The following is a 12,108-nucleotide window of genomic DNA, read 5'->3' on the forward strand; positions in this document are numbered from 1 at the left end:
GACCATGATATGTCAATGGAGGTTTAACAACTGTAACAGATGTACCACACTCGTGGGAAGTGTTGACGACAGGGAGGCTATCCACTTGTGGGGACAAGGAGTCTATGGGAAATCTCTGAATTTCTCAAGTTTGTTTAAAGCTAAAATTGCCCTTAAAAAATTGTCTTTAAAAATATAGAGTGGGGACTTTCCTGGTGTGTGTGCTTAGTCGTTCAGTCGTGTCCAACTCTTTGAGACCCAGGCTCCTCTTGCAGCCACCAGGCTCCTCTATCCATGGGATTCTCTAGGCAAGAATACTGGGGTGGGTAGCCATTCTCTTCTCCAGGAGACCTTCCAGACCCAGGGATCGAACCTGGGTCTTCTGCATTTCAGGCAGCTTCTTTCCTGTCTGGTCCAGTTGTTAAGAATCCACCTGTCAATGCAGGAGTCATAGGTTCAATCCCTGGTCCAGAAGATTCCACATGTCGTGGAGCAACTAAGCCAGTGCACCACAACTACTGAAACCCGCACACCCTAGAACCTGTGCTCTGCAACAAGAGAAGTCCCGGCTCACCACCACTGGAGAAAGCCTGTGTACAGCAATGAAGACCCAGTGCAGCCAAAAATAAATAAATGTATTAAAAGAAAAAAAATTTTAAATAGGGTGGTTGCCATGTAGGGGGATTCCCTGATAGCTCAGTTGGTAAAGAATCTTCCTGCAATGCAGGAGACCCCAGTTCGATTGCTGGGTTGGGAAGATCTGCTAGAGAAGGGCTAGGCTACCCACTCTAGTATTCTTGGGCTTCCCTTGTGGTTCAGCTGGTAAAGAATCCATCTGTAATGCAGGAGACCTGGGTTCGATCCCTGAGTTGGGAAGATCCCCTGGAGAAAGGAATAGCTACCCACTCCAGTACTCTGGCCTGGAGAATTCCATGGACTGTATAGTCCATGGGATCACAAAGAGTCAGACACCACTGAGCCATGTAGGGAGAGGGAGGGGGAGTGGGGAATCAGGGAGAGAAATCAAAACACGGTATATCAACACAGGACTTTGCATCAAGGTGGAGAAGAAGCCACCAAGGGGGCTCCACTGAGAGGCTCCACTGAACTTTGATACAGCAGTAGAGCTGCCTGGTCAGACCCAAAGGGGTGGGCACTCCAAAAGAAGAGGTCACACGGGTAAAGCTGGGGCTGCAGAGTGTCTCAGATGACTGAAGTTAGGGTGCCGTGGTCGGGAAGGCAGGGGCCATCTGTGGTCCTCTCAGCCTGGAAGACCCTCCTCCTCTAACCTGGCAGACCTCAGCCCTCACACGCCTCCAGGATGCCTGAGAGGCCGTGTGGTCGAGGAAGACTGAGCTGAGCTCCTCGGCTGGGCCCTGTGTGACGTTGTTTAGTCGCTCAGTTATGTCCTACTCTTTGTGACTCCACGGACTCTACCTGCCAGGCTCCTCTGTCCAGGGGATTTTCCAGGCAAGAATAGTGGAGTGGGTTACCATTTCTTTCTCCAAAAAAAAAAAAAAAAAAAAAAAAACGAAAAAAAAAAAAGAAAAAATAAAAAACATTTCTTTCTCCAGAGGATCTTCTTGACCCAGAGATAAAAGCAGAGTCTCCTGCTTGGCAGGTGGATTCTTTACCACTCAGCCACCTTGGCAAGATCCGTTTCCCCTCTTGGAACTTCAGTTTCTTCATCTGTAATGTAGGAATAACAATACCTACATCAGAAGGTTGTGATGGGCAAAGTACAGAATATAAAGTCCTTGCTGTAAGAAGCTTTCAGTAAGTCTCCTACATACAAACCTTCAAGTTGCAAACTTCCAAAGATGCAAACGTGCATTCCATCAACATCAGGCGTGAGTGAAACTGCAGCTTGCCCTCTGTCTCCTATTGTTGACAATCCTTCAGCTCTACCGTCTCCCACCTCCTCTCCCTCCCCAGTAACTCTTCTTGCCATTCACTCGACGCCAGCCTCTGTATGCCAGCTGTTGTACCATACTGCTGTACTTTTCAAGGTACTGTACTGTAAGATTAAAAATATTTTATTTATTTTTTAAAGTATTATTTGTGTGAAAATTATTATAAACCTATTAAAGTACAGTACTATGTATCCAATTGTGTCAGTCAGGTACCTCAGCTAACTTTGTTGGACTTACGAACAAATTGGACTTTTGACCACCCTCTCGGGCTGGAACTCATTCATTTGCAGAGGACTTATCTTCCTGATGAAGATAGACAGCTGACAGACAGGTAATTATGTGGTGTGTTCGCCGCTGTATTCCCAGCACCCAGAATCACGCCTGAAACAGAGTTGGTACTCAATTAATGTTTGTGGATGAATGAATAAGTGAATGAGTGAAAGACATGATAAATACTCTGGAAAAAAAATGAAAGAGGGGAAGGGGAGAGGGAGAGCCAGAGAGGTGCTGGCGGGTAGGGAAGGCCTACCTGAGGAGATGAGATTTGAGGGAAGATGGGGAGGAAGGAAGGGAACTAGCATTGGGAATATTTGGGGACAGTTGGCGCCTGGCGGAAGTGTGCTCCAGGGATAGCAAGAAGCCCCATGTGGCTGGAGCAGGTTGAGGAACAGAAGAGTGGAGGGGCTGAAAGCCTAGTGTGGGTGGGCTGAGAATGTGGCAGGAGCCCCCTCCACCTCTCAGGGAAAAGGCCTAAGAGAGTCCAAGCTGCTCAGTGACTTCCCAGGCAGAATGCTCCTTGGCAGCGTCCAGCCCCGACACGGCTAACGGCTAGCACCAACCACTGCTCTTGGGTGCTGTGTATTCCATGTGCCAGGCCCCAGCTTTACTGGCATCAACTCAGGGAACAACCACCAAAAGCTCTAGGAATGTGGAGGTGGTAGTTTACTTGCTCAGTCTTGTCCAACTCTTGCGACCCCCTGGACTGTAGCACGCCAGACTCTGTCCATGGAATCCTCCAGGTGAGAATACTGGAGTGGGTAGCCGTTTCCTTCTCCAGGGGATCTTCCTGACCCAGGGATCGAACCCAGATCGTCTGCAGTGCAGGCAGATTCTTTACCGACTGAGCCATCGGGGAAGCCCTAGGAATAAGTACTATTATTACTCCTCCGTTTTCAAAGCAGGAAGCTGAGACTCCAACAGGCAGCTACCGTTGGGCCGGAACTGGGTCTCTCTGATGCCAGGCCCTGGCTTGCACCGTCCACATTGTCCTGCAATTCTTTGTTTACAGCTTGCCTTCCCCTCTGGGCTGCAGAAGGCCTTGAGTCTCATTCATGGTTTTATTTTACTCCCAGGGTCCCCTGTGTCAAAACCTGCCTGAGGAGTGAATGAATGAATGCGCCTTCCAAGGAAGCCCCCCTCCCCGCCTTCCGGGCCCAGTTCACGCCCTATTTGGCTCCTCCGGGTCGTGCTGGAAGGGGAGGGGGCTGGACAGAGGAATCTCAAGCTGCCTGAGGGTCCAGAGCAGAAGAGAGGGGGAGAAGGTGAGGGGGAAGCGAAAGTGAAGGGAGCGGGAGCCCCTGTGAGGAGGCGCAGACAGGGAAGGAAATCTCCCGGTAATAATTCATCGGCTCAGGAAGCAGCAGCCTGGCCTGGGGCTGCGTGTGGGGCTGGCTCTGCAGGGAGGGGGCCAAGCAGACTCCTTCTCCTCCTCTCCAAAGCCCAGCCTGGCTGGGGTCATGGTCAAATGAGGTGGGGGAAAGCCAGGTGTAGGAACAGACCTTCCCAAAGACCCTAGGGCCTGAAGACTTCAGGGACTGCTCTCCCAGCGGCCAGGGAAAACCCTCCAGTTCCCCGCCTCTCCCCCATTCTGGCCTGGGTCCGGAGGGCCAGGAAAGCACAGCATGGCAGAGCTGAGAGGCATCGTCCAGAGAACTGACGCCCAGAAGGAAGATGCAGCTTAAATGTCCCTAGGGCTCCTCCGACTTCACTCCCTGGGCTCTCTCTGCTTCACCGGCTGCCATGTGGGCCAAAGAGAAAGTTATTGTCAAGGCCAAGTGAATCCAGGTTAGGCCAGCCCCACAGAAGGGAGCTGGGAAAGGGACATGAGCAACCTGGGGACCCCAGCAACCATCATCATTTCATAATTCTTCCCAGAGCCTCTGAGGAAAAGGACGTGTCAGAAATCTGGCTGAACAATCTAAGGTTTCCAGAAGGAAGGAAGGCAACCAGGGAAGATAGTTCCTCCCACCCCCTCTCTCTGTAAGCGCCTGTGTTTTGAGGGGGTGGTGTTGGCACTTCAAGCAGAAGGAAAGGGGAGGGTGTGGATTGGGAGCCAGGGCGTACAGGATGGGACTGTGGGGAGTGAGGGAGAGAAGCTCTCCTTGTTTTGGGGGTGGAGACAGAACAGGGGTGAACATGAAGACAAGCAGGCTAGGGCGAGTGCTCTCATTCACCCTGAAGGACAGAGCTCTTCTCTGTCAGTCAGGGGCACTTCCCCGCAACTGCAGCAGAAACAGCAACCACCAGTAAAGCACGCAGCCTTGTGTCTGGCACAACCATTTTGGTGGTAGAACCTCAACCAAAACGCCAACTCTGTGAAAGCCACGAATTCGTTCTGTTCACATTTCTCTTCTCACCTAAAACCACACCTGGCATAGCCGGGACCCAGTATTTGTTGAATGAATAAATTAATGAATAGAGCTACTGGCGTTTGTGTGTTTCGTTTTCGTTTTCTCTCTCTCTCTCTCTCCCCCTCCCTTCTAAGTTTGTTGTCAGGGACGTGACACCACTGAGTCCTTATTTGGAAAGATTATTAGTGTTTCTCCGATTGTTCTCCGTGGACACCACCATCCTGTAGAGAATGCAGATTCCTGGATCTGCTGAATCAGATTGGGAGGAATCTGGGAATTTATCAAGTTAAAAGAGCACCACCCCCCCTCCCTTATTTGACAACACGTGAGTTGCAGCATCACAACAGCGGAATTTGCGGGCAGAAAAACCCGAGTTGGTTTCCCTGCAACCCTCTTTCCAAACAAGGAATTGAAGCCAAGAGAGAAGGGATCTGCCTGCAGTCTCCGGGCGATCTAGGCTGAAGATGAGTCTGGATCTGGGTACAGGCCATCCCACCCTCGCCGACCCCCACGTTTACCCAGCTCGCCAGCGGGGACCTGGAGCCTTCAGGGCGGGCCACCAGCTCGCGGGCCGCTTTCAACCTGGGGGACGGGGGCGGTGGGCGCCTTGCCATTGGCCGGGCGGCGGCGGGAGCCTCCCCATTGGCCAGGGCGGAGCCCCCCCGCCCCGGCCGGGGCGGCCTCCGGACTGGCCCCTCCCTCGGCTATAAGGCTGCGGCCGGAGGGGCCGTGGGAGCGCGCGGGAGCGCACTGCGGGGCGCGGCCGGCGCCGGGACGCTGCTCATCCAAGGACGAGGCCGGGTGCCCATGGCGTTCGCGCTGCTGCGCCCCGTCGGCGCGCACGTGCTGTACCCGGACGTGCGGCTGTTGAGCGAGGACGAGGAGAACCGGAGCGAGAGCGACGCCTCCGATCAGTCGTTCGGCTGCTGCGAGGGCCTGGAGGCGGCACGGCGCGGCCCGGGCCCCGGGGGCGGGCGGCGGGCGGCGGGCAGCGCGGGCCCGGTGGTGGTGGTGCGACAGCGGCAGGCGGCCAACGCGCGGGAGCGGGACCGCACGCAGAGCGTGAACACGGCCTTCACGGCGCTGCGCACGCTCATCCCCACCGAGCCGGTGGACCGCAAGCTGTCCAAGATCGAGACGCTGCGCCTGGCGTCCAGCTACATCGCGCATCTGGCCAACGTGCTGCTGCTGGGCGACGCGGCCGACGACGGGCAGCCGTGCTTCCGAGCTGCCGGCAGTGCCAAGAGCGCGGTCTCCGCCGCCCCCGACGGCGGCCGCCAGCCACGCTCCATCTGCACCTTTTGCCTCAGCAACCAGCGCAAGGGGGTGAGTGCGCGCCGCGCTCCAGCATTGCGCCCGTGGGGTCAGGGAACTGGCCCCTTAGGTAGCAAGAGAGAGGCAGAGACCCCAGTGAAGAGAGGGGGGAAGCAACACGGAGTCGTCGGGGGTGCGGCCCTCCAAGCCCAGGGTTTGGTGTGGAGCACAACAGCTCACAGTGTCCCCCAAACACGGGGTGCAGAGAAGCCCGGCGCTCAGGCGCGATTTAGAGGATGGAGATTGCTCATCCAGGGACACTCCCTCTAACTAGAGGTGTGCTGGGAAGAGCGCGTGGGGAGATCATAACAAAGGCATCGTTTATTGAGCTCTACCTATGTAGGGGCGTCTTCGTGGTCTTCTTTCTTTTTACCTTCGCAGGAACCCCCATCAGGCAGGTAGCTTTGCTGGTTTTATCACTAATGAGGATCTGAGGCTCAGGGGTGCCCTCATCACCCAGCTCGGAAGCCAGAATGCAGGCTCCGGGTCTGCTGGGTGTGTGTGCCCTGAACTGCCCTTTTTGTTAAAGGTTTGTCCTGCATCCTGAGACTGACCCAGGGGCAGGAGGCTAGAAGAAAAGGGGACGCACACCCCCAGTCAAGAGCCCGAGGTACCCAGCTCATGAGCAGTAAGCATGAATGAGGGGGTCCCCTGAGGATACTCACCCCCTAAAGGGATGGAGTGTCCAGGAAAGGCACTGTTGAGTCATTGGGGCAGAGCTTGAGGTAGGCTTCCGTGGTCTGTCCTAGGTAAGGATGGGTACCAGGCTGGTAGGGACTGGGTAAGGGTGAGCAGCTGCAGAGGTTGCCGAAGGGCACTTGTGGCTGAAAGCTGGTTCTCCCCCTGCACCAGCCCCAAGGAGCCCCTTCACCCCTAGCCTTTCCCCTTCTGGCCTGGGCTTTTCTTAGCGTAAGGAGTCTTATCTGTGTGACAGCTTTGCATCCCAGCAGCTTCCATTTACAGCTGCAGAAACTGAGGCTGAGAGAGTCCCTGACCGGCCCAATGCCTTTTAGAAAGTGACAGGACATTGGGGGCACAGTGAATTCTGCTCAGAATTCTGTAATAACTTAAACGGGAAAAGAATTTGAAAAATGATCGTTGTTCTTCAGTCGCTCAGTTGTGTCCGACTCTTTTCAACCCAACGGACTGCAGTGCGCCAGGCTTCCCTCTCCTTCACCAGCTCGCAGTTTGCTCAAGTTCATATCCATTGAGTTGGTGATGATAACTGACCATCTTGTCCTCTGTCGTCCTCTTCTCCTAAAAAAGGATAGATACATGTATATGTATAACTGAATCACTTTGCTGTACACCTGAAACTAACACAATGTTGTTAATTAACTCTAATATAAAATAAAAATTTAAAAAAAAAAAGCATGGGGGATTGGAGTCAGGCCTCTGGGTCTCCCAGTCTTTGGTTCTCAAAGCTGCCCCCACTCCCCTCTTCACTCTGTTTAAGGAAAGCCCCTGTGTCCTAGCCTCAGACCACCCCCTTCCAGCTCATCAGACTCCCATTCTGGTCTCTCACCCTGATGGCTGCCTCCGTTTCCCTAAGTCAGTCTCGGTAGGCTCAGACTTGAACTCTCTCCAGGGTCCCTCTTACTCCCAGCTGTGGGCCCTTGTCTGTGCTCCTGGCTGGACTGAGAAGCTAGGGTGGGCCTGCGTGCAATCCAGCCTAGGCTGTGAAGGGCTGACTGGGCCCTCAGCGGTATTCCCTGACTGCCTTTCACCCATTCACTCAGTTCAGCAAACCTCAGCTACCTGACGGCCGCTTTTTGTTGGCTCTGAGAACACTCCCAGAGAAGCAGGTTGTAGGTGCCTGTGTACTGCAGTCGGGAACTCCCAGTGTGGTGTCAGGGCAGGGCCTGGAGGTGAAAAGAGGGATGCTATGGTCTGATGGGGGTGCACAAAAGGACTGTCACGGCCAGAGGAAGCCCCTGACCCAAGGGCTAAGTCCCTGACGATGCTGGAGGATGGAGGCAGGCAGGTTGAAGGGTAGGGGAAGGTGTTCTAGGAGCAAGGCACAGCGAGAGCTGGGGTCAGAAACCATGACCTAAAGAAGGGAAGACGTTGAAAGTGGCAACGCATGAAGGGGAGGCGAAGACAGGCCAGTGACAGCAGTGTCAACAGTCTTGATGAGCACTGATCTCTTGTGCTAACCGCCCTCCATGTGTTACCATTAAAATCCCCCAACAGGGACTTCACTGGAGGTCCAGTGGTTAAGATTCTGAGTTTCCAATGCAGGAAACACAGGTTCCATCCCTGGTCGGGGAACTAGGATCCCACATGTTGCATGGTGCAGAACATTAAAAAAAAGATAACCCCCAGTAGCTGGGGAAGAAGGTGCTCTGGTTATCCCTATCTGCTTAGAAATGGCATCACTGGTTCAGAGACACTGCCCGTGAAGAAGCCAGGATTCAAACTCAGGCCTGCTCGATTGGGAAATAGGAAAGGTTAGTGTAGGAAGGCCTGGTAACAGCAGGCCTGGGGGAGAGGGTGTATCCATCATGTGCCCACCCACACAGCAGGTAGCCTGGGGGCTCCTCTGCTGGTCTCACGGCTTCACCTGGATCTGGCTCCTTCCCTGGGATCTGTCTACAGGACCTAGAACCCAGCCAAATTTGGCTGCAGAAGCCATGGTCTCAAGTCCACAGACTCCTCTGGGAGTAGGCAGAAGGGGCGATCCTGGCCGGCTCTGGCTCTTCAAAGACTTGAGGACTCAACTGGAAGAAAACTGGCTGTCTTGGGGAGCCCATGGGAGCCTTCCAGAGAGCTCTAAAGCCCTGGACCCTATCCCTTCACTCCGAGCTACCACCTCGCCCCAAGCTGGCTGGTCAGAAGTTGGGGTCACCATGGAGATAGCTTCCTGCAGCATCTTGTTTAAAGAGGGGTTAGGTGTGGCCCTCTGTGGTAGAAAGCCAGGGGAGGTAGGGGGTTCTTGTCTTTGCCCTGTTTTCCGTTTTGTCACCTGAGGGTAGGGGTCATATAAGATCATCTTGTAAAGCTTTCCCCACTTGGGGTACCAGCCCAGGAGTCGTGGGGCAAGGAGACGCCATCATCAAGTGATGCTGATGCTAATGCTCATGAATGTCCGTTGAACACTCGCTATGTTCCTGACTCTGCCAAGGGCTTTACCTGTGTTAATGTGTATAATCCCCATGGTAACTATACATGGGGAAACCAAGGCTCCAATAGCTGAAGTCACTTGCCCGAGGTCTGGCAGGTAGTCCAAGATAGAGCTGGGATTGAAGCCCAGGTCTGCTTTGCTCTAACCACCTACTAACTACAGTGCTTCCCGGAGCCCTTGGCACTCAGGGGCAAAGGGACAAAGAATCTGGGGCCTAGTCAAGGCCTCTTCTAAGTGTGTTTGGCAGTTTACAAGCCTCTTTCACAGCTGCACTTGCGTTTGATTGCACCCTTGTGGTGGCAAGTACAATCATTTTGCCCCCATTTCATAGATGAAGAGACTGAGGTTCAGGGAGGTGAACAGTCTCAGCATTCTCAGGGGAATGCCAGTCTCACGATGACTGCCAGATGTGGGGTAGAGGCGGCTCTCCTGACCCTGCAAAGGTGGGAAGCTGGTTTTCTATCCTCCAACCTCAACCCGACCCCTACCCCCACCCCCATCCTCCCTTCTCAGCCACGGCTGCCAGAGTTTGTCTGAGAAGCCCAAGCCCCAGGCTCTGCTGGGACTGTGGCCTCAGCCCTCAAAATAGCCTTGCCTGTGAATGAACATGCTGTCCCTGGGCCCAGAGAGCCTCAAGGGAGGCTGGGCTCGCATCTGGATGGATCTGCCCCAACCTGGGCCCAGGAGTGGAGGGGGGCAGGAGGCAGAGCTCCCAGATGGTCAGCTATTTCTCTAGATGGCTGAGAAAAAGGCTGGTCCCATCATCCCCTAGTCAGGCTCAGGAATGAGCGTTTACAGTGGGATTTCAGACCCCACCATGCCCTGGAAACCAGACAGACTGTGGACAACATGGATTTTCTAGCCCAGCCCTTTTTACCAACTGGCTGGGTGCCTCTGAGCCATTCATGCAATGCTGGAGGACACAAAAGAGGGGGTGCTCTGATGTCTGTGACTTTGCTGGCTTACAGTGAGGCTGAAATCCTGGTGTCAGACTTCAGAATAGCAGGGAGAGACAGTCCCTGCCGTGTGAGGGAAACAGGTGGCCTCCAGGGCTGCCACCATTAGCTCGTCTTCCAGTGGACACCCGTGATCCAAGCAGCATTGGTTGGTAACTGCTCCAACCAGTGAAGGACTTTCCCCAGCCACCCCACTGAGTTCCCAGCCTGACGGGAGAACAGAGAGATCCCATATTCCCCTTCTGGGTTGTATCCTGGCCCCAGAAAGGCAAGGAGTGCCAGGCAATTGCAGGAACAGAGAAATCTTCCCAGGACAGGACCAGAGTGCATATTCCTGGGAACACCTTGAATGAAGGCAGGGAGGCCAGAATTCTAGAATCTACTTCTGAGGCTGATGAGGAGGCCACCGAGTCACCAGCCTGGGCAGTAGGAGAACCACTGTGGAATGTGTTATGCCCTTGAGTGTAAAATTGTATGACTTGACCTGTATTGGATTTTTTTAAGCAACAGATTACATGGGGAAGAAATGAAAAAGGTAAAGTATATAGAGTTTTTTAAAAAGCCTCCCTCCCATCCTGTCTCCTCCTCATCACATTCTTCTTCTCTGAGGAAACCATTAGCAGTTTCCCATGTGCCCTTCTCTCTGGACATCTCAGCACACAGGAGCACGTACCAGTCCTTGGTCTTATCTTTAAATGATGTTATTGCAGCATCATCCCCTGTTAGTCCATATAGTGTCTTCCGCGTTCTGCTTCATGAACTTGATTGTGTGGCTAACTGATGTTTATCTATTGCTGGGCACAGAGATTAGTTCCAGTGTTCAAGGAGACCCAGTTGAAGCCCCTAATACCTCTTTTTTCCCTTCCCACAGGGAAGCCGTCGTGACCTGGGGGGCAGCTGCTTGAAGGTGAGGGGGGTAGCCCCACTTCGAGTGCCACGGAGATGAGCCTGGATCCCTGTTTCATTTGCTCCAAGCAGGACCCTGAGAAGAAGGCCAGAGGCCAGCCACTGGGTGAAAAGGGGAGAAGACCCCGGGAGCCAAACCTGGGTCCCTTCTTTGTATAGGGACCAGAGGACAATGACCTGGGCCCATGACCCTCAGAGCAGGCCCCCTGGGACACCTCCGCCCCACCCTGGAGAGCCGTGAGGACCCGTCCAGCCGGCCCCAGACCTGGCTGGTCAGAGACAAGGCAGATCTTTTGGAAAAACATAGACTGTTGGTGACAGAGGATGTGTGCGTGTTTATGGATGAGTGTGGGTGTGTGTGTGAAAGAGAGAATTGATGGGTTTAAAATAAAAGGTATTTTTAAGTAAAAGATGTTCCCAGCTGCAGAAGGGAGGGGTCTAGGGACATCAGAGGTCAGAGGTGGCCCTTCTCCTGGACCTTGGAAGAGACACAGGCGTCACAGGTGCCGCCCTGTGCCCTGGAGGGGGTGGGGCTGGAGGAAGATAGGGGTCTCCCTCTCCAGAAATCGAGATAACCAGTCTTTCATCACTGTCTTCTTGAACAACTGTTGGGTATCTGGTGTGGCTGGTTAAAGAAAAATCTTAATTTTATTTATTTTTGAATGAGGAATGTATTCATCCACGTGGTTCATGATTCAAAAGGTACAGAGGGGTATGTGGTGAAAAAAAGTCTCCCTCCCTCCTGTCCTCCGGCCACAGCTCTCCCGCTGCACACAGGCTCAGCCACTAGTTTTGTGTGACTTCTCTATTCTGTGTGAATAACCAAGCAAATACAGAAATACTCATGTATGTTTTCTTCCACCCTTTACACAGACAGTAGCCCCTTGTTACCTTCTTTCTGCTCCATGCGTTTTTTTTTTTTTTTTTTCCTCTTAATCTAGTTTGGCTGTTATCCCAAGTCAGTACATAAAGGTGAAGGGTTCTCTTCATTTATTTCATAGCTGTTTGTTCCATCTTATGAATGTACCATACTTTAATCCATCCCTTATCCATGTCTTTACAAACAGGGTTGGGGAGGCATATGGTTTTCCACATGTGCAAATGAATGTGTGCTAACAGCGGTACTCTTACCCCTGTTGTAACTGAGATGATTTGAAGAAATAATGACACCCAAAGGCGCATGGCTGGTGCATGGCAGGGTAATGAGGTGAGGTCTGTCCACCTGTAAAGCCCAAAGTGAGCTCCTTCCCCTGCCCTGGAGATGCCCCAGTCGGGGTGCCAGCCCC

General features: G+C 53.4%; 1 protein-coding gene across 1 annotated transcript; it reads left to right on the forward strand.

The window, feature by feature from the left end:
• Positions 1-5,236: 5,236 nt before the first annotated feature.
• On the forward strand, positions 5,237-11,822 carry TCF15 (transcription factor 15). The gene is made up of 2 exons (XM_069546879.1): positions 5,237-5,848; positions 10,788-11,822. Exons 1-2 carry the CDS (start codon positions 5,330-5,332, stop codon positions 10,860-10,862), a joined length of 594 nt encoding a protein of 197 aa, XP_069402980.1. The 5' UTR covers positions 5,237-5,329; the 3' UTR covers positions 10,863-11,822.
• Positions 11,823-12,108: the final 286 nt, after the last annotated feature.

The sequence above is a fragment of the Ovis canadensis genome, chromosome 13 (genome assembly GCF_042477335.2).
Source record: "Ovis canadensis isolate MfBH-ARS-UI-01 breed Bighorn chromosome 13, ARS-UI_OviCan_v2, whole genome shotgun sequence".
NCBI classification, from domain to species: domain Eukaryota; kingdom Metazoa; phylum Chordata; class Mammalia; order Artiodactyla; family Bovidae; genus Ovis; species Ovis canadensis.